General features: G+C 49.7%; 1 protein-coding gene across 1 annotated transcript in view; it reads left to right on the forward strand.

Moving 5' to 3' along the window:
• The window catches only part of TAS1R2 (taste 1 receptor member 2), a 27,434-nt gene extending 3,933 nt beyond the window's left edge, over positions 1-23,501 (forward strand). The window contains 6 exon segments of the mRNA XM_024749731.1: positions 6,573-6,891; positions 9,397-9,882; positions 9,885-10,163; positions 21,458-21,583; positions 22,019-22,243; positions 22,245-23,501. Of these exon segments, the coding sequence (XP_024605499.1) occupies positions 6,589-6,891; positions 9,397-9,882; positions 9,885-10,163; positions 21,458-21,583; positions 22,019-22,243; positions 22,245-22,949 (2,124 nt within the window). The 5' untranslated portion in view covers positions 6,573-6,588 and the 3' untranslated portion in view covers positions 22,950-23,501.
• Positions 23,502-23,552: the final 51 nt, after the last annotated feature.

A 23,552-nucleotide genomic window follows, 5' to 3' on the forward strand; every position in this document is an offset into this window, starting at 1 on the left:
TACAAAGGTGGGGTACGGGAGAGAAGCCGATGCAGCACCCAGTCCCTGGGGTCATGCCCCTTTTGGGGGCTCCCCCCTGCACTCTAGGCCCCTCCAACCACCATGGCAGGGAGAGGAAGGAAGTTCAGGGCGGCCCCCTCCTGCCCAAAGCAAACATGGCTAGTTCCTTTCTGTAAGCACCCAGGGAAGCAGATGTAAGGCAAATGGGCAGCATCTCCCGGGCCCCTATTTCCAGGCTCGCCCCTGCCCCATGAACTTTGCATAAGTCTGTCATGGTTCTCCATCACCTTGGCAACCAGTAGCCACACAGGTGTGATCATGGGGACCTCGGGCCCTGGACTGGGCCGTGAGGATGGCAGTGTGTTCAGCCTGGGCCACCGTGGGGCATGTGCTCTGGGTGCAGCCCTGAAGGAGAACTGCAGGGCCTTGGTGTTCCCGGACATTTGTTCTCAGGGCAGCCAGTGCCCTAGCCTCACCCACTTGCCCTTCTTAGGTGATGTCAAGGCTAGAGGGGACCACGGAGATCATCCAGCCCAGGGCATCTCAAGGGTCACGGACTGAGCCTTGTGTCTTCCTGGATCTGGGTGCACGGCTGCATTTGTCAGTGTGTGTATTAGTGTCCAGGGTTTTCATCAGAATCTCAAAAGGATCCTTGCCCCTGAAATGTTAAGAAGCACCGAGTCCATTTTACAGGTGGGGAGACTGAGACCCAGAGAATGGAAGCCACTTGTGTGAGGGCAGCCTTCAGGTTGGGGCAGAGCTGAACCAGAAGCCAAGACTTCTGACTTTCTATCCAGAGCTCCTTCTTCAGATTTTAGTCTTCAGAGAAGATCATCCATCTGGACTAATAGCCCCCACTAAGCAGGGGGATCCCATCATTCCTTCCTCATTGGAGTGCCTTGGTCAACACCATTCCCATGAGCCCCCATTAGGGTCTTGGATTCCTCCAATCCACATACTTGCCATGTGGCTTTGAATAAGTTACTGTCCCTCTCTGAACCTCAGTCTCCTCATCTGAAAAATGGAGAGATAATAACAGCAGCTCAAAAGGTAGTGAGAATAAAATGGGATGGCAGCCTGGCATAGAATGAGCCCTGCAAACGTGTTAATGATAGAAATAACTTGTGCTCATTATCCCCATCCTCCTCCCATTCTTTGTGGCACAGACGCTGCCTCCCCCATGGAGCTCTTGGCTGGCCCACGCCTTCCCTCCTCCTTACCCCTTCTTGGCAACCAGCACAGCGTGGGTCATCATAGAGCTGTCCCGACATGCTTTTGACTTGATTGGAGCCCAGGGGAAATCCACCTGCTTTTCCGGCCCTTTGGCGACTGGCCCTCTCTGGGCCTCAGTTTCCCCATCTGTATAATGGGTAGGTTTGTGGAGCTGTGCAGACCCTCTCAGCTCTGATACAATACGCCACACTATGGATGGCCCTGGTGCCCCTGGCATCTTCCAGCATGTGCTGCCTTCACGAGCACATGGCCCTGATTTCTGTCTCCAGACCGCAAGCCGTATCCCTTGTGTGTCCTGGCTGTGTCCCTTGTGCCCCACCCAGCCCTGGCACATAGTGGGCTCTGCTAGTGCCCTCTGGATGCATGGTTTTCTCAGCCACTCTTGTCCTCCACAACGCCACACCCAGGGGGCTCCAGTTAACTTAGATGCTCTTTTTCTCTACCAACCCCTTACCCCCAAGCTTTGCTAAATAATCTGACTTGACTGGGAGTCTCCAGAACATTCCAGGGCCACCCAGCAACTGGCATCTTTATTCTCCCTCTTCAGACTGACGCACACACTCATTGTGCCTGGAACTGGTCCTTCACCAACACCTTGGCCTTGAGGTGGGACCTGCACTGGGAGAGGGCGGCACCAGTCCCCACCCCCGTGGTGGGTGTAGCTCCCGAGGGCAGAACACACCCAAATCAGATAGTACAGGGTTGAGAGCTTGGCAGCTTGGGTCTAAATTCTAGTGTCATTGGGAATTCCCTGGCGGTCCAGTGGTTAGGACCCGGTGCTTTCACTGCTGTGGGCCCGCGTTCAGTCCCTCATCCGGGAGCTAAGATCCCGCAAGCTGTGCGGTGCGGCCAAAAAAATTAAAATAAATAAATTCTAGCGTCACTCCCTATTAAATGTGTGCTTTTCGGCAAGTTGCTTAACTGTTCAGCTTCAGTTTCTTCACTTTAAAAATGGGAGTAATAATGGCTGCTTTGCAGGGTAGCTAAACGATACTGTGCCTGGCATACGACACACCCCAGAAAAGTGCTGTTTAGTTATTGTCTTCACGGCTCCCTAAGTATCTGGCCGGGCAGAGGACAGTGGTCTCGGGGGCTCCTAGAACGCCACCAGGGACCGCGTTCCAAGGAGGCCAATGTGGCTGTAGTTTGGGGCACACAGCGCAGGAGAGAGCAGGCGGGGCAGGATGGGTGAGCTGGGGCCAAGCTGGGGAGGCCTTGAAAGCCAAGGCCAGGAGCTCGGCTGTGATCCTACAGCAATGTGGAGTCCCAGGGGGTGTTAGAGCCAAGGTGTGATAGACTCAGAGCTGTCCTTCAGGGATTTAAACTGTCAACCTGAGGCAGACGGGGAGGTCCAGACAGGAAGTCTGGGAGTCAGGGAGGTCTGAGCTTGGGGTGTGGCAAAAGGGGGAGGAGTCTGGAGAGAACCGATAGACACTGTGAATTAGTGCTAGGGCTTTTGACCTGCTGACACGGAGGGTGAATAAGGTCCAAAGAGGACCTCCCCATTGTACAGATGAGGAAACTGAGGTCAGGAGAGGGGAGAGCTAGGGCCAGAACCCACACCTCCAGACACCCTGTGCAGGGCTCTTCCTTTCATGCTATGGGTTGGATCTCCCCACCCCCCCACTGGTTTACATACACCCAGAGAGGGCCAGGGCCAGGGCCCAAATCACGCAGCAAATCCTGCATCTTTCCACAGCACCCAGAGGCCTCTCCCTGTTGTTTTCAATGTCTGTGGGTTGACTCCACCCCAGGGGAGGTCAGGGGCGAGGGAGGGGGTGCTCCCTCTGGAGTTGCTAAAGACACAGCCAGTATCTTTCAGGGTAACTTCGAGAAGATTTGGGCTCTTTCAGCTGGGCTCAGAGCCCGGGGTGCCCCCCGGGGCGGTTCATTTCATTACAAGAAAGGACAGTCTCGCACTCTGGCAAATTTACCTTTCTCCAGGGTCTGCCCTGCACCCCGCCGTTCACACATGCCTTTTTATTTAATCCCCACACCGATCTCATGAGGCTAGAATTATTATTCCTATTTCAGTAGCAAACAGAGGCTCAGAGAGCTTAAGTAACCTGCCCATTCTCACACAGCACACAGAGCTGATGTCCAGTCCAGGCCGGCTGGACATGCTGCCTCAATGTTCCTCTAGTGTAGACACACATGTCAGCAGGAGCTGGTCAATGATGTAGGTCTGTTACCAGGGGCGCAGTGCTGATACAGATGGAAGAGTCACTGCAGCGCAGAGCAGAAGTTGTTCCCGTGAACTGGCACCAGGAAAGGGTTCTAGGAGGAGGTGAGGCTCCAACTGGCCCTTGAAGGAGGATCAGGGTTTGGCAGGGGTGGGCAGGGGGACAGTACTGAGTTTCCAATCCCCTTATTGTCCCTTGGAGCCTCCTCCCACCATAAGCCTGGGCTCCAGGAGCAGCATTCAGGCCTGTGACATATCCACCTAGGCTGGGCGTTTTATAGCAGGCCCCCAAGGCTCCTGCTAGGCCATATTGTTGGGTCAGGAAAGGACCAAAACAGCATTCTGTGGACAAGGGTCTTTGATTTAAACAGGTCCCTGATTTGCTGGAGCCGTCTCCCTCCATTCCACTCCTTGGGGGCAGTCACCTTCAACGTTAGGAATTTTCAACTTTCCTTTCTGCCAACACCCCTGCCCCTGGGTCCTGGATCCTGGATCCAAGGGGGGATACCTAGAGAGGGCTCCCTCTGCAGAGGTGATGATGGATTATTGGGCTGACAGATGGCCCCCCTCCCCCACTCCCACTTCCCAATCTCTCTGGATCCTGGATCCAAGGGGGGATACCTAGAGAGGGCTCCCTCTGCAGAGGTGATGATGGATTATTGGGCTGACAGATGGCCCCCCTCCCCCACTCCCACTTCCCAATCTCTTTGCCGCTGTTCTGCTACTTTTACCAAAAGCAAGGTGCTCGTGATGTAATATGGCATGGAGGTTAAGAGCCAGGCCCTGAGGTCTGGAGGTTAAGAGCCAGGCCCTGAGGTCTGGAGGTTAAGAGCCAGGCCCTGAGGTCTGACTGCCGCTGTTCTGCTACTTTTACCAAAAGCAAGGTGCTCGCGATGTAATATGGCATGGGGGTTAAGAGCCAGGCCCTGAGGTCTGGCCGTGTGATTTGAATCGCAGCTCTGCTGGTTGTGCAACCGACACTGAGTTTCTTACCTTCTCTGTGCCTCAGTTTCCTCACCTGTGAAAGGGGGTTAGTAATAGTCCTAGTTACTGTGAGTGTTAAATGAGATGGTCAGTGACAAGCACTCAGCGTGATGCCTGGTCCTTAGAATCAGTGGCTGCTGTTTTGGAACAACTACTATGGGTCAGGGGCGGGACACACGACCACGTGCCAGCCCCAACTTGGTCAGGCTCTGGAGTGTGGGCTCCCTTTGCCCCCCTACTCTGTCTCCTGATGGGAGCATCTATGTCCTTTACTCCCAAATGCTTGAAACATCAGGGAGATGTGACCTGACCTCATCTAAATGGCAGAAGGTGTAGGTGTGGCCAGGTTAGCAGGACAGGCTCTGTCTACGGCCAGATGGGGTTCTCCCGGACCGTCCAGGCTCTGCTGTGCCCTATGAAGGGATCATCCTCATTCCAGCCTCCTCCCCTTCCTTCAGAGCCCTCAAACCTCTCTACCTGTCCCAGGTGCTTTCCTGCTCCTTGGACAGTGACAGGACCCATATGTAAATGTCTGCGCAAATCCCCTGGGGTTAGGTTGCCAGCTCTCCAGGGAGGCAAAGCCACCTCTGGGACCTCCACTTCACAGCCATGGGAGCCCAGGGCAGGGTGGTCTGCTTCCTGATCTTCCTGCTGCGGGCCCTGGCTGAGCTGGCTGAGAACTCGGAGTTCTACTTGCTTGAGGATTACCTCCTGGGTGGCCTCTTCACCCTCCATGCCAACGTGAAGGGCACTGTCCACCTCAACTACCTGCAGGTGCCCAAGTGCAATGAGTGAGTCTCCAGTGTGAGGCTGGAAGTGATGGTGGGGGCGGGGTGGGAGCCGAGGCTGGTCCTGTGGCCCTGGGGAGGCCAAGCCAAGACCAACGGGTCAGAATGCGTCTCCTCATTCATTGCCAAGCCCCCATCCTGGATGCACCCCACTGGCTCTCAGGGAGGCCCAGCACAGTCCGCATTATTAAAATCTATGGCGACTATGTCCTGAAATTTTGAAACCTGGTGTCTTAATGTCACGTCTCTTACCAAAGAGTTATGGGATGTTTGAGCCTAGAGGGGTCTTAGAGACCATCAAAACCAACCCCCTTCCCTCTGGCAGCAGCGGGACTCCCAGTGAGTCCATGCCAAGACCCGACTGTTATACCTTTGGGAGGCAGGTTCTCAGACTGGAAGGAAGGTTTGTATTTCCCCAGGCCTGTGGTTGGGTGGGCAGGGGTGTTTCCAGGACCAGGGGGGCTTTCCTCTGCACTCCATCCCCTGTGAACCCACTGGGGTGGCAGCATCATTCAGAGATGGAGTGGGCCACCTTCAGGCAGGCATGAAGGCTGGGATACTGGAGCCAGCCTGGGCTTATAAAATAGTGATCTTGTGCAGAGAGGGCGAGGCATTCTGAGAAAGAGAGAAGGGAAGGAAGGAGAGTGCAAAGATGATTAAAGCCTGGCTATAAGAAACGAACCATTTATAAGATGTTGGGGAAGATTATATGCTGGCTTGAGAATGGTGAGGGTGATGGTACTAAGCATGATGTATATTTTGATGCGTCTGATGATGGTGGAGAGGCTGGAGAAATGATGGTGGTGAGAGAAGTGATGGCGATGGCGATAATATTGGTAGTAGTAATACTGGTGATAAGGAAAATGGAGTACGGTGATGATGGTGGCGGCAGTGGTGATGGTGGTGGAGGTGGTGGTGATGATGATGGTGGTGATGATGGTAGTGGTATTGATAACGATGGTCACAGACATGGGGTGACTGTGATGGCAGTGGTGATGATACCCATAATAGGAATAGTTGGTGTTGACGGTCACAGTGACGATAGTGATGATGGAGGCTACGGTGGGTAATGGCGGTCACATTGGTGGACATTGATAGAGTGATGACGGAGGTCATAGGGACGGTAGTACGGGTGGCAGTGGTAGTGACTGATAGTGGCCACAGAGATCATAGCGTCAGAGGTGGTCATAGGGACGATGGTGATCTCAGAGCTGTGGGATGGTGAAATGATGTGGTAAAAATGCCAGAACCCTCTGGAGTGGTTCCTTCTTGGGCGATGCCTTGGCTTTCCTACTGCAGGCAGGAGGGACAGGCTGGCTCTCCCCTCCCCTCCCCTCCTCTCCCCTCCTCACTCTGGACCCGTTGCCAACTCCACCCTACTGCAGCCTCTCCAGGTATGAGATGAAGGTGCTGGGCTACAACCTCATGCAGGCCGTGTGCTTTGCAGTGGAGGAAATCAACAATGACAGCAATGACAGCAGGCTGCAGCCCAGTGTGCTGCTGGGCTACGAGATGGTGGACACCTGCTACATGTCCAACAACATCCATCCTGTGCTCTACTTCCTGTCACAGGACGACTATTTCCTGCCCATCCAGGAAGACTACAGCCACTACATGCCCCGTGTGGTGGCCATCACCGGCCCTGACAACTCCGAGTCCCCCATGACCGTGGCCCACTTCCTCTCCCTCTTTCCCCTTCCACAGGTGAGGCCCCTGGGCCCTGGGAGAAGGGGCTGGGAAGGAGGGTAGCCGAGTGCTTTTCCTGAGGGCTCAACACCCCGACCCGTCCCGGGGGTGTTGGATTGGGGAGCAGAAGCAAGGTCAGGACATCCACCCCAGCCCTGGCAAGGTAGCCAGCCTATCGGTTAAGAGCTCAGGCTTTGGAGGCAGAAAGACCTCGGTGTGCATCTTGCCTCTGAGTCTTGGCCAGTGTGAGGCCTTGAGCCAACCTCTTAACTTTCCCAAGCCTCAGTTTCCCCATCTCTAAAGTGGGATGATAAGAGTCCCATCCTTGGACTGTCTGAAGACGAAAGCGTTCAATTTAGGTAAGAGTTTCTAGTGCACAATCGGTAGTCGATAATGTTACTGTTGTTACGTGAAGCATCTTGTGCGAGGATAAAAACTCAGAAAGCGCTCAATGTTATCCTATATGATTGCCTAGCACAGAATCTGCGTCACAGCAGGTCCTCAGAAAAGTGCTATAGAATTGCTACTGCTATTCTAACTATTTTCACCATCATGATCAAAAAGGCGTAGTCCAGAAGTGGCATAAAATATCTGCTCATTAAAGAGCAGCTAGCACAAGACTTGGCCCACAGTGGGTAGTTACAAATACTGTAATTTTTTTTTTTTTTTTTTTTGCGGTACACGGGCCTCTCACTGCTGTGGCCTCTCCCGTTGAGGAGCACAGGCTCCGGACGTGCAGGCTCAGCGGCCATGGCTCACGGGCCCAGCCGCTCCGCGGCATGTGGGATCTTCCCGGATCGGGGCACGAACCCGTGTCCCCTGCATCGGCAGGCGGACTCTCAACCACTGCGCCACCAGCGAAGCCCCCAATACTGTAATTTTTGCTGTTGTTTTTATTATATCAAGCACCAAGGATCTGACTCAGAGTAGGTGGTCAATCAGTGTTAATATTCTTATGTGAAGAATCTAGTCCGGGACTACAGTAATTCTTTCATTCATTTAACAAATATTTATGGAGCACCGACTGTGCCAGGTCTTGCTGTAGGTGTTGGGGATGCAGCTGGGGAAATGCACAGAAATTTGCCCTCATAGAGTTTATCTTCCAGTGGGGAGAGACAGACGATCGATGTAAATAGTATGTGATATAGGATGATAGGAAGTGAGACATGAAATGGATAAAAGGAAAAGTTGGGTCAAGGTTAAGGGAGGTGGGGCACGTCGGCGAGCAGGCAGAGTGGGTACAGGGAGATTGGACGGAGGCTTGAAGGGGCTGGAGGAGGAAGAACAGCCTCCACGACAAGGGGTCAGCAGATGCAGAGGCTGGGAGGTGACTGGTGTGTCCATGGAACTGGGTGAGCAGAGCTGGGACTAGTGGGAGAGAAGGAGATGAAATCAGAGCGGTAAGCGCTGGGGTCAATGATGGAGCCCCTTGGGGACCACTGACGGACTCTGGCTTTTCCTGAGTGGCATTAGGAACTGTTGGAGGGTCTTGAATATGTGACTGGTGTGTGTGTGAGCAGGGTCGCCCTGGAGCCATGCTAAGTGTAGATTGTAGAGGGGAGAGGGGAGAAGATATCGGGGTAACTCATAGCAGGAATGATGGTGGCTGGACTAGGGTGGTGTGGGGAGGTGTAGGCACTGAATGGACATACTTTGAAGGTAGATCCAGTGGGAAGTGCGGATGGCTTGAAGGTGGCATGTTTGAGAGAGACAAGCCAATGAGGCCTCTACAGTTTTGGCCTGGGTAACTGGAAGGATGGATTCGCCATCAGGGGAGATGGGGAGATTGTGGGTGAAGCAGGTTCAGGGGAGACAGGGGTTCAGTTCTGGCTACGTTAAGTTTGAAATGTCAAGGAGGTAGTTGCAGGTATGAGTCTGAAATTTAGCAGAGGGGGGTCCGGGGCAGGGCTATTGGGAGTTGTCAGCGTGGATATGGTATTTAAAGCCAGGAGCCTGGATGAGATCACCAAGGGAAGGGGAGCAGATGGAGAAGACACAAGGACTGAAGGCTGAGCCCTGGGGTCCCCCAAGGCCAAGAGGTCATAGAGAAGAGGAGAAGAAGCAACCAGTGAAAGGGGAAGAAAACCGAGACTGTGCCATCCCAGAGGCTGCGGAAGGAAATGTGACTAACCTGAGGAGGAGGATGGTGAGGAGGAAAGCTCTATGCTCAGGGGCACACAGTAGGCACTCAATAAATGTTACTAGATCATGAGAATGGGAATGATGGAAATCACCTCGCCTAGGGCCTGGCACACAATAGGTGGTCAACAGTGTTGCTAAAGGCTGAGGTGGGGCTGACGTCGATGAGAAGCATCTTGCCCAGGGCCTGGCATGTGGTGGGTGCCCACTAAAGGCTGCCAGGCTGATGACCATCGTGAGATGGTGAACATCACTTAGCCCTGGGCGTGGCTGGCGCTCTGTGCTCCTCAAATGCCATAAGGCTGATGGTGGTGGGTGGAACCCCCCTGGGGGGGGACCCTGTGAGGCCCTCGCTAATACCTGCTGGACCCTTGCCTCCGGCAGATCACCTACGGTGCCGTCAATGGCCAGCTGCATTTCCCAGCTGCGCTGCGCGCGGCGCCAGGTGTGCATCACCAAATGGAGACCGTGGTGTAGCTGATGCGGCACTTCCGCTGGAATTGGGTCCTTGTGTTGACAAGCAGCGATGACTATGGCCGTGGCAGCAGCCAGCTGCTCAGCGAGTGCCTGGCCCACCGTGACATCTGCATCGCCTTCCGGGAGTCGCTGCCCATGCCGCAGCCCAACCGGACGATGACGCAGCAGGAGCGTGAGCGCCTGGAGGCCATCATGGGCAAGCTGCCGCAGAGCATGGCGCATGTTGTGGCCGTGTCCTCGCCAGACCTGGCCCTGTTCAACTTCTTCCGCGAGGTTCTGTGCCAGAACTCCAGGGGCGCAGTGTGGGTCGCCTCCGAACCCTGGGCCATCGAGCCGGTCCTGCACCGCCTCACCCAGCTGCAGCGCACAGGCACCTTCCTGGGCATCGCCACTCAGAGCAGAGCGTGCCCATCCCGGGCTTCAGCGAGTTCCACGTGCACCGCTCCCAGGTCAGCCGGCCCGCGCGCAACAGGAGCAGCCTGGGGGCCACCTGCAACCAGGAGCGTGACACCTGTATGGACACCTCTGAGTCCTTCAACACCATCCTCACGCTCTCTGGCGAACGCGTGGTCTACAGCGTGTACTCCGCCGTCTACGCCGTGGCTCACGCGCTGCAGAGCCTCCTGGGCTGCAACCAGACCGGCTGTCACAAGGAGGTGGTCTACCCTTGGCAGGTGAGTTCTGGCCTGTGGAAAGCCAGGGCCCCACGGAGCAGGTGCAGAGTCCATGGTTGCCATGGAGACCGCAGAGCTGCCCACTGCTCTGCCCTATCCTGCCCTTCCCTTGGTGGGTTCTGGGCAAATGGGTGGGAGAGGCCATGGATCACGCCCTGCCTCCAGACACATAGGAGTCCTTCGTGGTGACAAAACAAAATTCCTTTAAAAAAAACAAGTTAACTTAATCATCACCACCCATGATAGTCTGTCCTTGGAGATTTGGGTGAAATTCCCTAGAATGAAGCCCTGCAGGCTGGAGCCCCAGTTCTCCCCGCAGCCTCTCCAGGGTGGAGGCCCTGGGGATGAGCTTGTGTATTCCCGTCAGCTCTCAGGTTCGTGGTCCCAGTTCGGCATCACCTAGATTCAGGCCTGGAATTTAAAGCTGTGTTTTCCTGGTCTAGGCACAGGCAGACACACACCCTACCTCGGGCCTGTGGAAAGTGTAGAAGGTTTTACTGAGGATCCAGAGGAGAAGAGGAGATACACACCAGAGGTGTACGCTTTCTACTCAGCATTAGACATCTCTGCTTAAACAGTTCACTGACTTTCCCATAGTTTGGAACCAGCTGCCTACTCTATCGCTCAGCCTCCCCGCATCCCCGTCTTTATCCTCCCCTGATACCCCTCAGGCATCTCTGATACAGCCCATCTGTTAGGAGGCAGGTGGTGATGATCTGAGCACAGCTTTGGAATCAGGCAGCCTGGGTTCAAGTCCCAGTTCTGCCACCACTAGCTGTGCCACTTTGGGCAAGTTATTTAATATCTCTGAGCCTCGGCTTTCTCATGTATTAAACAGAAGGAGTAATGTGTATGCTGCTGAGTTATTATGAGGATTAATAATAATGTATGTACATTACCTGGTGCAGAGTAGAAGCCGAGTGTCTCCTCCTCTGTTTCTGACACCAGTGTCTGGCCTTAGGAGAGAGGCTGGGGCTTGGGGGTAGAGCCACTGCTGGGGTTGGAGGTGGGGCTAGGTGAGGAAGGGGAAGCAAGGCTCAGACCCAAAAGGGGAGCCCAGAGAGACCCAGGCCCCTGCCAGTAATAGGCCCTGCCCTGCCTATTCAGGAGAATTACAGGGAAATGCTTTCTGGCCCCATGTGTTGGGCCCCTGGAATCCAGGTTCCTCAGCCCAGCTTGGCCAGCAGTTGGTTTATCCCAGGATATGATCTGGGGGAACAGGAGGCTGGGGAGTATTTAACAGAGAAAGAGTCAGTATAAGGGAATGTTCTCAAGCTGGATGCTGCTGTGAGCCATGGGATCTCAGTCTTACCTGGACCTTCTCAGAAGTCACTTTAGAACGGTCCCCGAGGGCGGGAAGAGGATGGCACTGATCCATTGGCTCCGTATCTCCCAGTGGTCAAGGGTTGTGCCAGGGGGTATGAATTCCCTGGCGTTTCCAGGTCGCGCTCGTGTGATACCCAGCAGCTCCCTGCGGGCGTCTCACCCTGCAGCCCCTGGGCAGAGAGCGGCCAGGTTGGTCTCTGCACAAGGGGAGTCGAGTGAACCCAGCCACGGGCCCTGCTGCTGCCCTGGGCCCCGGGTGGACCTGATTCAACCTCTCTTTCTGCCACCATCCATTCTGGATTCCTTCACCCTCAGCCACTGGCTGCTCTAGGTCATTGGCATGTGGGGTGATCCAGACATTCATCCCCAAGGTGTCAGAGGCTGTTGTCACCTTGTCCTGGCTGGCTTGTGGTCCGGTGGCTGTCTAGTAGCAGTCATCACTGGGCTAGAAACACCAAATGCCACCTTGGGGAATCGCCTGGATCCCAGTCCTACGCCTTCCTACCCTTAGCAGCACTCCTAGCCCCTCCTGCTAATCCAGGTCATTTACCTCTCCTTTCTTGGCTTTCTCGTTCGCTGGCATGAGACCCCCTAAATGACCAGGTGGTAACCATAGAGCCCTATTGTGTCTGCTGGTGGGAGTATTCCCCCTTTGGAGACCATGCTTTATTCTAGCAGAATCTAAGGTTCTGGAGATGAGAAGCCCTGATTCTACAGTGGGCCTCTGCAAAGAATGGTGAGTGTGGCCAATCCTTTTTCCACCCTGTGGTTGCTGGACCCACGTCTTCTAGAGTGATCAAGTTCCTTGTGGAGTCTGTCATGACAGACAGTAGCAGAGTACACAACTCTGCAACAAGGTAGCGAATGTGATTTGAGGTCTTTCTTTTTAAATGTGGGCATTGACAGCTAGACACTTCCCTCTAAGTACTGCTTTCAATTGTATTTCATAAGTTTTGTTACTTGAAAAAATTATCTTTAACTATGGTAAAAAAAAAACCCATAAATGTTACCATCTTAAAAGATTTTTCCCAGTGTTTTAATTGTGGTAAAATACACATAACATAAACTTTACCGTCTTAACCATTTTTAAGTTGACCGTTGAGTAACATTAAGTACATTTATACTGTTGTACAACCATCACTGCCATCCATCTCTAGAATACTTTCATCTGGCAAAATTGAAACTCTATGCCCATTAAACAGTAACTCCTCCTTCATTCCTCTCCTCCAGCCCCTAGAAAGCACCATTCTACTTTCTATCTCTGAATTTGACAGCAATAGATACCTCATATAAGTAGAATCATACAGTATTTGTCTTTTTTTTTTTTTTTTTTTTTTGTGGTACGTGGGCCTCTCACTGTTGCGGCCTCTCCCGTTGTGGAGCACAGGCTCCGGACGTGCAGGCTCAGCGGCCATGGCCCACAGGCCCAGCTGCTCCATGGCATGTGGGATCTTCCCAGACCGGGGCATGAACCCCTGTCCCCTGCATCAGCAGGCGGACTCTCAACCACTGCACCACCGGGGAAGCCCCTATTTTTTTCATTTTTGAATCAGGTTGGTTTTTTTGGTTGTTGTTGAGTTTTAGGAGTTCTCCGTATTCTGCGTGTTAATACCTTGTATATCTTATTTGCAAATATTTTCTCCCACGCTATAGGTTGTCTTTTTACTTGGTTGATAGTATCTTTTGATGCATAAATTTAAAATTTTTCATTAAGTCCAGTTTCACCACTTCTTTTCTTTTGTTGCCTGTGCCTTTGGTGTCATCTCCAAGAAACCATTGCCAAAGTCAGTGTCGTGAAACTTTTGCCCTGTGTTTTCTTCTAAGAGTTTTTATAGTTTTAGATCTTCCATTTAGGTCATGGATCTATTTTCAGTTAATTTTTATATATGGTGTTAAGTACAGGCCACTTCATTCTCTTGCTTGTGGGTATCCAGTTTTCCCAGCATCATTGGCTTGAAAAACTATCTTTTCCCCATTGAACGGCCTAGAAACCTTTGTCGAAATCATTTGACCAGGGCTTCCCTGGTGGTGCAGTGGTTGAGAGTCCACCTGCCGATGCAGGGGACATGGGTTCATGCCCCGGTCCGGGAAGACCATATATGTGAGGTTTTATTTTTGGACTTTATTTTATTCCATTTGTCTGTGTCTCTTTAGTCTGGTGCCACACTGTTTGATTACTGCCACTTTGTAGAAAGTTTTGAAATCAGGAAATGTGACTCCTCCAGCTTTGTTCTTTTTCAAGATTGTTTTGGCTATTCAGGGTCCCTTGAGGTTCCATATGAATTTCAGTTTTTGTATTTCTGCAAAAAAACCTCATTGGAATTTTGATAAGAACTACATTAAACCTGTAGATTGCTTTGGGTAGTACTGACATCGTAACAATATTAAGTCTGCCAATCCGTAAACATGGGATGTCTTTCCATTTATTTATGTCTTCTTTAATTTCTTTTAGAAATGTTTTGTAGTGTTCATTGTACAAGTCTTTCCCTCCTTGGTTAATTCCTAAGTATTTTATTCTTTTTGATGCTATTGTAAATAGAATTATTTTCTTAATTTCCTTTTTGAATTATTCATTGTTAGTGTGTAGAAAACAACTGCTTTTTGTGTGTTGACTTTGTGTCTTGATACTTTGCAGAGTTCACTTATTGGTCCTAACAATTTTTTTGCAGAATCTTTAGGATATTTTACATATAAGATATCATCTGTAAGCAGGTAATTTTATTGATTACTTTCCAATTTAGATGACTTTTTTTTTCTTGCCTAATTGCTCTGGCTAGGACCTCCAGTACTGTGTTAATAGAAGGGGTGAAACTGCACATCTTTGCCTTGTTCCTGATTTTAGAGGAAAAGCTTTCAGACCTTCTCCATTGAATATGATATTCACTGTTGGCTTTTCACATAGAGCTTTTATTATGTTGAGGTAGTTTTCCTCTACTTCTTGTTAGTTGAGTGTTTTTTTATCATGAGTCAAATACTTCTCCTTCATCAATTGAGATGATCATGTGTTTTATTAAATTTATTTTATTTATTTATTTTTGACTGATGTATACTTGATGTACAATATTATATAAGTTACAGGGACACAATATAGTGATTCACAATTTTTAAAGGTTCTACTCCATTTATAGTTATTATAAAATATTGGCTGTATTCCCTATGTTGTACAATGTTTCCTTGTAGCTTATTTTATACATAGTAGTTTGTACCTCTTAATCCCCTACCCCTATATTGACCCTCTTCTCTTCCCCTTTCCCCATTGGTAACCACTAGTTTGTTCTCTATATCTGTGTCTGTTTCTTTTTTGTTATATTCACTAGCTTGTTGTATTCTTTAGATTCCACATATAAGTGATACTATACAGTATTTGTCTTTGTCTGACTTATTTCACTAGCATAACATCATCCAAGTCCATCAATGTTGTTGCAAATTTCATTCTTTCTTATGACTGAGGAACATGTGTTTTTTCCCCTTTATTTTGTTAATGTGGTGTATTACATTGATTGATTTTCATATGTTGAACTATCTTTGTATTACAGGAATAAATCCCATGTGATCATGGTGTATAATCCTTTTAGCATGCTGCTGAATTCAGTCTGCTAGTATTTTGTTGAGAATTTTTGCATCACTATTCATAAGGGATATTGGTTTGTAGTTTTCTTTTCTTGAAGTCTTTTTGACTGGCTTTGTTATCAGATTGATGCTGGCCTCATAGAACGAGTTAAGGAGAGTTCCTTCCTCTTTAGTTTTTGGTAGAATTCACCAGTGAAGCCATCAGATCCAGGACTTTTCTTTGTGGGGAGATTTCTTGATTACTGATTCAATCTCCTTATTAGTTATAGGTCTATTCAGATTTTCTATTTCTTCGTGATTTAGTATTAGTAGATTTTGTGTTTCTAGGAATTTGTTTCATCTAGTTTATCCAATTTGTTGGTGTATAATTACTTATAGTACTCTCTTATAATTGTTTTTATTTCTGTAGAATCAGTGGGAATGTCCTCACTTTCACTTCTGATTTTAGTAATTTGAATCCTCTCTTTTTTTCTTAGCCATTTTAGCTAGAGGTTTGTCAATTTTGCTGATCTTTTCAAAGAACCAACTTTTGGCTTAATCGATTTTCTCTAATATTTTTCTATTTTTTAATTTGTTTCACTCTGCTTTAATCTTTATTATTTCCTTCCTTCTGCTAGTTTCAGGTTTAGTTTGATCTTCTTTTTCTAGTTCCCTAAGCTGTAAAGTTAGGTTGTTGATTTGAGATCTTTCTTGTTTTCCAATGTAAGTGTTTATAGCTTTAAATTCCCCCCTTAGCACTGCTTTGCTGTATCCCATGTTTTGGTTCATTGTGTTTTCATTTTCATTCATCTTTAAGTATTTTCTAATCCCATTTGTGAGTTCTTTGATTTGTTGGTTGTGTAAGAGCATTGTTTAATTTTCACAAATTTTCCAGTTTTCATTCTGTTATTGATTTTTAACTTCATCCTACTGTGGTCAGAGAAGATACTTTGTGTGATATCTATCTTTTTAAATTTATTTTTATTTATTTATTTTAAATTTTATTTATTTATTTATTTATTTTTGCTGTATGTGGGCCTCTCACTGTTGTGGCCCCCCTGCTGCGGAGCACAGGCTCCGGACGTGCAGGCTCAGTGGCCATGGCCCACGGGCCCAGCTGCTCCACGGCATGCGAGACCCCCCCCAGATCGGGGCACGAACCCGCGTCCCTTGCATTGGCAGGTGGACTCTCAACCACTGCGCTGCCAGGGAAGCCTGATATCTATCTTTTAAAATTTATTCACACTTAATTCATGGTTTAACATAAGGTCTGTCCTTATCTGGAAAATGTCCCAGGTGCACTTGAGAAGATGTATATTCTGTTGTTGTTAGGTAGAATGTCCTATGTATATCTGTTAAATCCAGTTGGTTTATTGTGTTGTTCAAGTCCTCTATTTCCTTACTTATTTTCTGTCTGGTTGTTCTATCCATTATTGAGAGTGAGGTATGGAAGTCTTCAATTATTACTGGGGAATATTATGTGTTGAATTGTCTTTTCTCCCTTTAATTCTGATGGTCTTTGCTCCATGTATTTTGTGGCTCTCTAGTTAGGTGCATATCTGTTTATAATTATTATATCTTCTTGATCTATTGACCCTTTTATTGTCATAAAGGTCCTTCTTTTTCCCTAGTAAACGTTTTTGTTGGTATTCCAACCCCCCACCAGCTTCCTTTGAGACTTTATCTTTTTTTTTTTACATTTTGAATATTGTATACCTAAGAGTAGTTTTTTAAAAGTATTTATCCCACTTGGTGTTCTCTGAACTTCCTGGATCTGTGATTTGGCATCTGTCATTAATAATTATAAAATTCTCAGCCTATATTCCTTCAAATATTTCTTCTGTTCCTTTCTTTTTTCTCTTTTGGGTATTCTCATTATATGTATGTTACATATTTTACAATTGTTCTATAGCTCTTAGGTATTCTGTTCTCTTTTTTTCACTTTTTTTTCTCTTTGCTTTTCACTTTGGGATGTTTCTATAGATATATCTTCAAGCTCACTGGCTTTTTCCTCAGCTGTGTCCAGTCTACTGATGAGCCCATCAAAGACATTCTTTATTTCTGTTACCATAGGTTTTTTCAAAATGTGTTGCATTTCCTTTTGGTTCTTTCTTTCAGTTTCCAGTTCTCTGCTCACATTACCCATCTTTTCTTGAATGTTGTTCACTTTTTCAGTTACAGCTCTTAGCATATCAATCACAGTTATTTTAAATTTCCTGTCTGATAATTGGAAAATCTCTACCATATATGAGTCTCATTCTGATGCTTGTTTTGTCTCTTCAGACTTTTTTTTTTGTCTTTTAACATGCCTTGTAATTTTTTGTTGAAAGCCAGACATGATGTGTTTGTTAAAGGAACTGAGGTAAATAAATTTTAGCATGAGGTTTTATGTTTATTTGGGTAGGAGTGAGGCTATGTTTACTCTTTGCCATAGCTGTGGTGTCAGAGGCTAAAATTTCCTCTAATGTCTCCCTCTTTTGGTCTTCCCTGCTGGCTTTGGGTTTCCCTAGAGACTCCTTCTTAAACAGAACTTGAGCCTTGCAGTTCTTTTGGTTGTAATCCCCTGTTATTATACAGGAGCCTGAATGATGTGGTGGTAAGATGTGGGAGGAGGGGAAGAATTCTGGAATCATCTGTGACCAGGTTTTATTCTTTTGGTAAGCCTGTGCCCTGGGCTGTGCCCTTCACAAGTGCCTCTCAGCTCTCTCCACCTTCGGTGAGACAGGAAGGCCAGAGGGGGGCTGCAGTTGGGTACTTCCTTTCCCCTATGTCAATTCAGCTGTGGCAAAATAGTTTCCCTTGAGGGCAGGCCTTTGTTAAGGAGAACAGAATGCTCTGGGTGTATTTCAGAATGGTTGCTTTTTCCTCTCCCCTTGCTGGAGAGCAGTCTTTACCCTGAGAAGCTGGTGGGGCTCCTGAGGTTAAGGATGCACCCCTAGAGCTCTCTCTCAAGCTAGTCTGAGCTCAGTCCCAGCAACTGGTCATTTGCTCTCTAGCTGCTCCTACCAGTTGCTGCCTCCAGCAGCATTTCCTGCTCCCGCTAAGCTGTGACTCTTTGTGTGCACCTGTCTCCCCGGTTTTGGGATCTGTAGTTTGCCCCATGACCCCAATTCTCTGATGGACCTAAGAAGGGTTGTTGATTTTTAGCTTGTTCAGCCTTTTCCTTGTTGTGAGGATGGAGGTGATGACTTCCAAGATCCTTACATGCCAGACCAGAAACCAGAAGTTCCCCATTCTCTCCTGAATCTACATCAGCAAAGCTTTCCACCACATCACCCTTCTGAAACTGCTTTTGTGAAGGTCACTGATGTCTAGATATTGCCAATCCAACCATCATCATCGTAGTCAACCTGTGAACAGATGTGACACAGCTGATTACTTCCTCTCTTTGGAAACAATATCTTTACTTGAATTCTGGGCCAGTCTCTCTCTTGGTTCCCCTAGAGCTATGACTACTCTTTCTAGGTCTCATTTCCTGGTCCCTCCTTATCCCCTTGACCTTTAAACCCTGGAGGGTACAAGAGGTCAGCCAATGGACTTATTCTCTTCTCTGTCTACAGGGCTGGAAATATGATCCATAGGTTTATAACTTCCAATTTTATATCTTCAGACTGGACTTCTCCCCTCAACTTTAAGTCAAATATTCACCGGCTTATGCAAAGTTGCTCCCCCATGGTCTTCCCATTCCAGTAAAAGGCAACACCATCTTTCTGTTGTTTGACCAAAAGCATTGAATCATCCTTGACTCCTTTCTTTCTCATCCAACCCAGCAGTAAATCTTGTCCAGCCTACTTTCAAAACACATCCAGAATCTGACCACTTCTCACCTCTTCCACGGCTCTCTCTTTAGTCAGAACCGCCACCATTTCTCAGCTGGGCTATTACAATAACACCCTGCCTGGTCTCCTGTTGTGCCATTACCCCTCGTGATCTATATTCAGACAGGGCAATCCTGTTAAAATGAAGGTCAGATCCTGTCACTCCTCTGCTTGGGATCCTCCAGTAGCTTCTCGTTTCATTCAGAGTAAAAGCCAAAGTATTTTGACTCCAACTCTTTTTTTTTTTTTTTGCGGTACGCGGGCCTCTCACTGTGGTGGCCTCTCCCATTGCGAAGCACAGGCTCTGGACACGCAGGCTCAGCGGCCATGGCTCACGGGCCCAGCCGCTCTGCGGCATGTGGGATCTTCCCGGACCGGGGCACGAACCCGTGTCCCCTGCATCGGCAGGCGGACTCTCAACCACTGCGCCCCCAGGGAAGTCCGACTCCAGCTCTTTGAACAGATCCACTGTTCTTCCTCTTGCTCATTCTGCTAGAGCCACGCTGGCCTTGCTGCTCCTCGACTATGCCAAATCTCCCAACCGCAGGACCTTTGCACATGCTGTCCCTGCTGCCTAAACAGATATCTTCATGACCTGCTCCCTCCCAGCCTTTACATCTTTGCTCCAATGTCACCTGCTGGATGAGGCCTTCCTTCCCCTCTCACCCAATGTGAAAGTGAAATCAGCTCCTCCATCATTTTCCATATCCCTTGCATGGCTTTATTTTCCTTCACAATATGTATCACCATCTGTTGTAGCACAGATTTATATGTGTGTTGTCTCTCTTCCCCATGGAAATATTCATTTCATAAGAACAGAGACTTTGTCTCATTTGGTTCACAGCTGTATTTCCAGTGCCTGGCATCGGTATGTACTCAATGCCTTTTTGAATGAATGAATGTGTGAATATCAGGTTGGGACTCCATGGGTAAGAGGTAGGATTAATTTGGTTACTTAGGGGCTCAGAGTTAGTGTAGAGATGAATTTGGAGGAGGGGGAGAATACATGGCAAGGGAGTGGTGGGGTGTAGGTCTGGATAAGGTGTGTGTGTGTGTGTGTGTGTGTGTGTGTGTGTGTGTTGGTGGGCACATGCCTGCACATGTGTGTGGTCCCACAGGAGGCAGAAAAGACCACAGAGGGAAGGCTGGCAGGGGATCAGACTTAACTTGGCTGATGGAGAGGCTCTTCCATTAGGTTTCAGGGAGCGAACAAGACATCCAGAAACATCATCCGATGTATGTGCAAGAGACTAGAGGGGCGGAACAGGAAAGCAGGTGGTCTCTGAGAGGCCGGAAGAGAAGGGCTCTGAGGTCGAGTGGTCCTACCATGGCTCCTCTTGTCTGGGCCCTTGGTGCTTTATCTGTGTGGTCTTGCAGCACCTTCCTCATTGGTTGTCAGAACGATTTTTATACAACCCGAACCTACTCAGGCCACTCCCAAGAGCCATGGCTGCTTCCCACCACCCCTACATTTTTAGTGTCATAGTTCAGTCTTCCACTCTCTCCCACCCTCTCCCCATGCAGCCTGACTTCAGCCAGGCTCGGACACACCCTCTTCCCCAAAATGCCATAACCATCCTCTCCTCCACTTCATTGCTCTTACTGTTTCCTCTACTTGTAATTCATTCATTCATTTAATAAACAATCATTGGAGGCCTCCTCTTTGCTGGGCACTCTTCTCGTTTCTAGGAATATAGCAGGGACTTCCCTGGTGACACAATAGTTAAGAATCTGCCTGCTAATGCAAGGGACATGGGTTCGATCCCTGGTCTGGGAAGATCCCACATGCTGTGGAGCTACTACTACTACTACATGTGCCACAACTACTGAGCCTGTGTGCCGCAACTACTGAAGTCTGCACGCTTAGAGCCTGTGCTCTGCAACAAGAGAAGCCACTGCAATGAGAAGCCTGCGCACCGCAACGAAGAGTAGCCCCTGCTCGCCACAACTAGAGAAAGCCCACATGCAGCAACGAAGACCCAACGCAGTCAAAAATAAATAAACAAGTAAATTTATTTTTTAAAAAAGAAAAAAGAAATATAGCAGTAAAAGCAATAGACATGGCCACTGCCTATCTGCCCTTACTCACCTGAAAACCCCTGCCCCTCCATAAAAGATGTGTTAATTAGGACTCTTGGTGGTAAGCGACAGAAAGCAATATGAACAAAAAGTTAGTTTATTGCCTCACATCATTGAAAATTCCAGGAGTTGACCTGAAGGGGAAGCTTCAGGCAAGGCTGGATCCAGGGTCTCATTCTCCCCATCTCCCAGATCCTTCCTCAGGCATGTTCTCCCCCTGGAAACCAGCAGGCTGCTAGCAGCTCCAGAGTTATATCCTATTCACTCAGCAACCTCAGAAAGTCTCCGTCTCAACAGCTGGGTGCTGTTACCCGAAGAAGGTGGATTAGGTCTTTGCTGGGCGAAACTAAGAAGGTGTCTACAGAGGTCCAGTTCTAATGGCAATCCCAGCACCCCTCCCCCTCCCAGACAGAAGCCAGTTTCCCTCCCCTGAGCATCGTGCTGGGGATGAGTTAGAGAGGGTGAGGGAGCCCCCAGAGAGTGGGAAAGAGGACTCAGGGGCTTTTGCTCTCCTCCCTCCAGATCGCTGTGTCTATGTGTTCCAAGGACTGCCATCCTGGGCAAAAGAAGAAGCCAGCTGTCATCCACCCCTGCTGCTTCGAGCGTATTGACTGCCTCTGTGGCACCTTCCTCAACACCGAGCTGCAGGTATGATTCATACCTGCCTTGCCACTGCCCTGCCCTGGGAGGGGGGTGGTCTCCAGGGCCCTTCACCTTCGGCAGGGTCTCTGGGGTCTCCCCCATGGTACGTAAGTGTCCAAAGGCCAAGAATTATGTCTTTCCCACCAGAGGGTGAGGTCTTGGGAGGAAGGAATTATAGTTATTAGACTCTGAGTCAAGGAGTCCTCGGTTCAAATCCTGCCTCTATAACTTCCTGGCTTTGTGACTTTACCTGGCTGAGCCTCAGTTTCCTAATCTGTGAAATGGGGTTGCTGTGAGGAGTTGATGAGTCAGGGGGTGTAAGGGACTCAGTGAGCATTGGTCGCCCTTAGCTCTCTCTCTCTCTCTTTCTCCTGCCGTGGCCTGGCCCAATGCAGGCCCAGTGGATGTAGATGCTGAGAAGGCAGGTTCGGCTGATGGGAGTTGCTGTGGGCTCTTGCAGGTGAATTCGACTGCCAGCCCTGCCCAAGTTACGAGTGGTCCCGCAGGAAAGACACGTCCTGCTTCAAGCGGCAGCTGGCCTTCCTTGGATGGCATGAGGCACCCACCATCACCGTGGTCGTGCTGGCTGCCCTGGGCTTCCTCAGCACCCTGGCCATCTCGATAATCTTCTGGAGGCAGTTTCAGACGCCCATGGTTCACTCGGCTGGGGGGGCCTGTGTGCTTCCTGATGCTGACGCCTCAGCTGATGGCATACATGGTGGTCCCCGTGTAAGTAGGGCCGCCCGTGGTCTCCACGTGCCTCTGCCTCCAGGCCTTCTTCACACTCTCCTGCATCACCGTGCGTGCTTTCCAGATCATCTGCATCTTCGAGATGGCCAGACGCCTCCCACGGGCCTGCGGCTTCTGGGTCCACTGCCATGGGCCCTACGTCTTCGTGGCACTCATCACGGTGCTCAAGACGGTCATCGTGGGGAGCAGCATACTGGCCGTGACCACCAACCCCACTGCCCGCACTGACCCCGATGACCCCAAGGTCACGACCCTGTCCTGCAACTCTAGCTACCAGCGGGGGCTGCTGATCAACACCAGCCTGGACCTGCTCGTCTCCGTGCTGGGCTTCGGCTTCGCCTACATAGGCAAGGAGCTGCCCACCAACTACTACGAGGCCAAGTTCATCACCTTCTGCATGACCTTCTACATCACCTCCGCCGTCTTCCTCTGCACCTTCGTGTCTGTCTACGAGGGGGTGCTGGTCACCATCCTGGACCTCTTGGTCACTGTGCTCTACCTCCTGGGCATCACCCTGGGCTACTTCGGCCCCAAGTGCTACATGATCCTCTTCTACCTGGAGTGCAACACGCCAGCCTACTTCAACAGCATGACTCAGGGCTACACCATGGGGAGGGGATAGCACTCCTGTCATCTGCCCATTGGGATGAGGGCCCCAGCTTTGGGAGATGGAGGCCAGGGGCTTGTTTGTTCAACTCCAGATGGATCCAAGGAAGCCACCCCCAACGATTACCACCATGCCCTGGTATCTGATTTGGCATTCCTCCGAGGTTCTCTGCGTCCTGGCCATTTTTACCCACCTAGCGATGGATGCCTAGAAACATTTGCCCTTCGTTCCTTTCCTTCGAGCTGTTTAGCTTGCCAGGCAATGCCACCCCATTCTAGAAAAACAACCCAAGCTGACCTATTGGTCTCCAAGGACTGAGTCCAGTTTGGCAGCCTACAGCCGCCATCTGGTGGTCACTGTGGGTACCTGCAGGTTCACGGTGAAGGGACGCCTGCTGGAGGGCTGGGCTGGGGTTGGAGGATGTGAGCTCAAATAATGCTGCCCTGCCTCATTCACTAGCTGCCCGTGTGTCCGCGCCTCATCCCCGAGATTCCCCCAGAGCACGAATCCCCGGCTTCTCTGTTGTCTCTGAGTACGGCTGAGCCCATAAATGCTGGGGAATAAACCTCGCTTGGGTGAAACGAATGAGTTTCCTTCTTGTTTTCCGGAGGTCCCCTA

The sequence above is a fragment of the Neophocaena asiaeorientalis genome, unplaced genomic scaffold (genome assembly GCF_003031525.2).
Source record: "Neophocaena asiaeorientalis asiaeorientalis breed wild unplaced genomic scaffold, Neophocaena_asiaeorientalis_V1.1 scaffold275, whole genome shotgun sequence".
NCBI classification, from domain to species: Eukaryota; Metazoa; Chordata; class Mammalia; order Artiodactyla; family Phocoenidae; genus Neophocaena; species Neophocaena asiaeorientalis.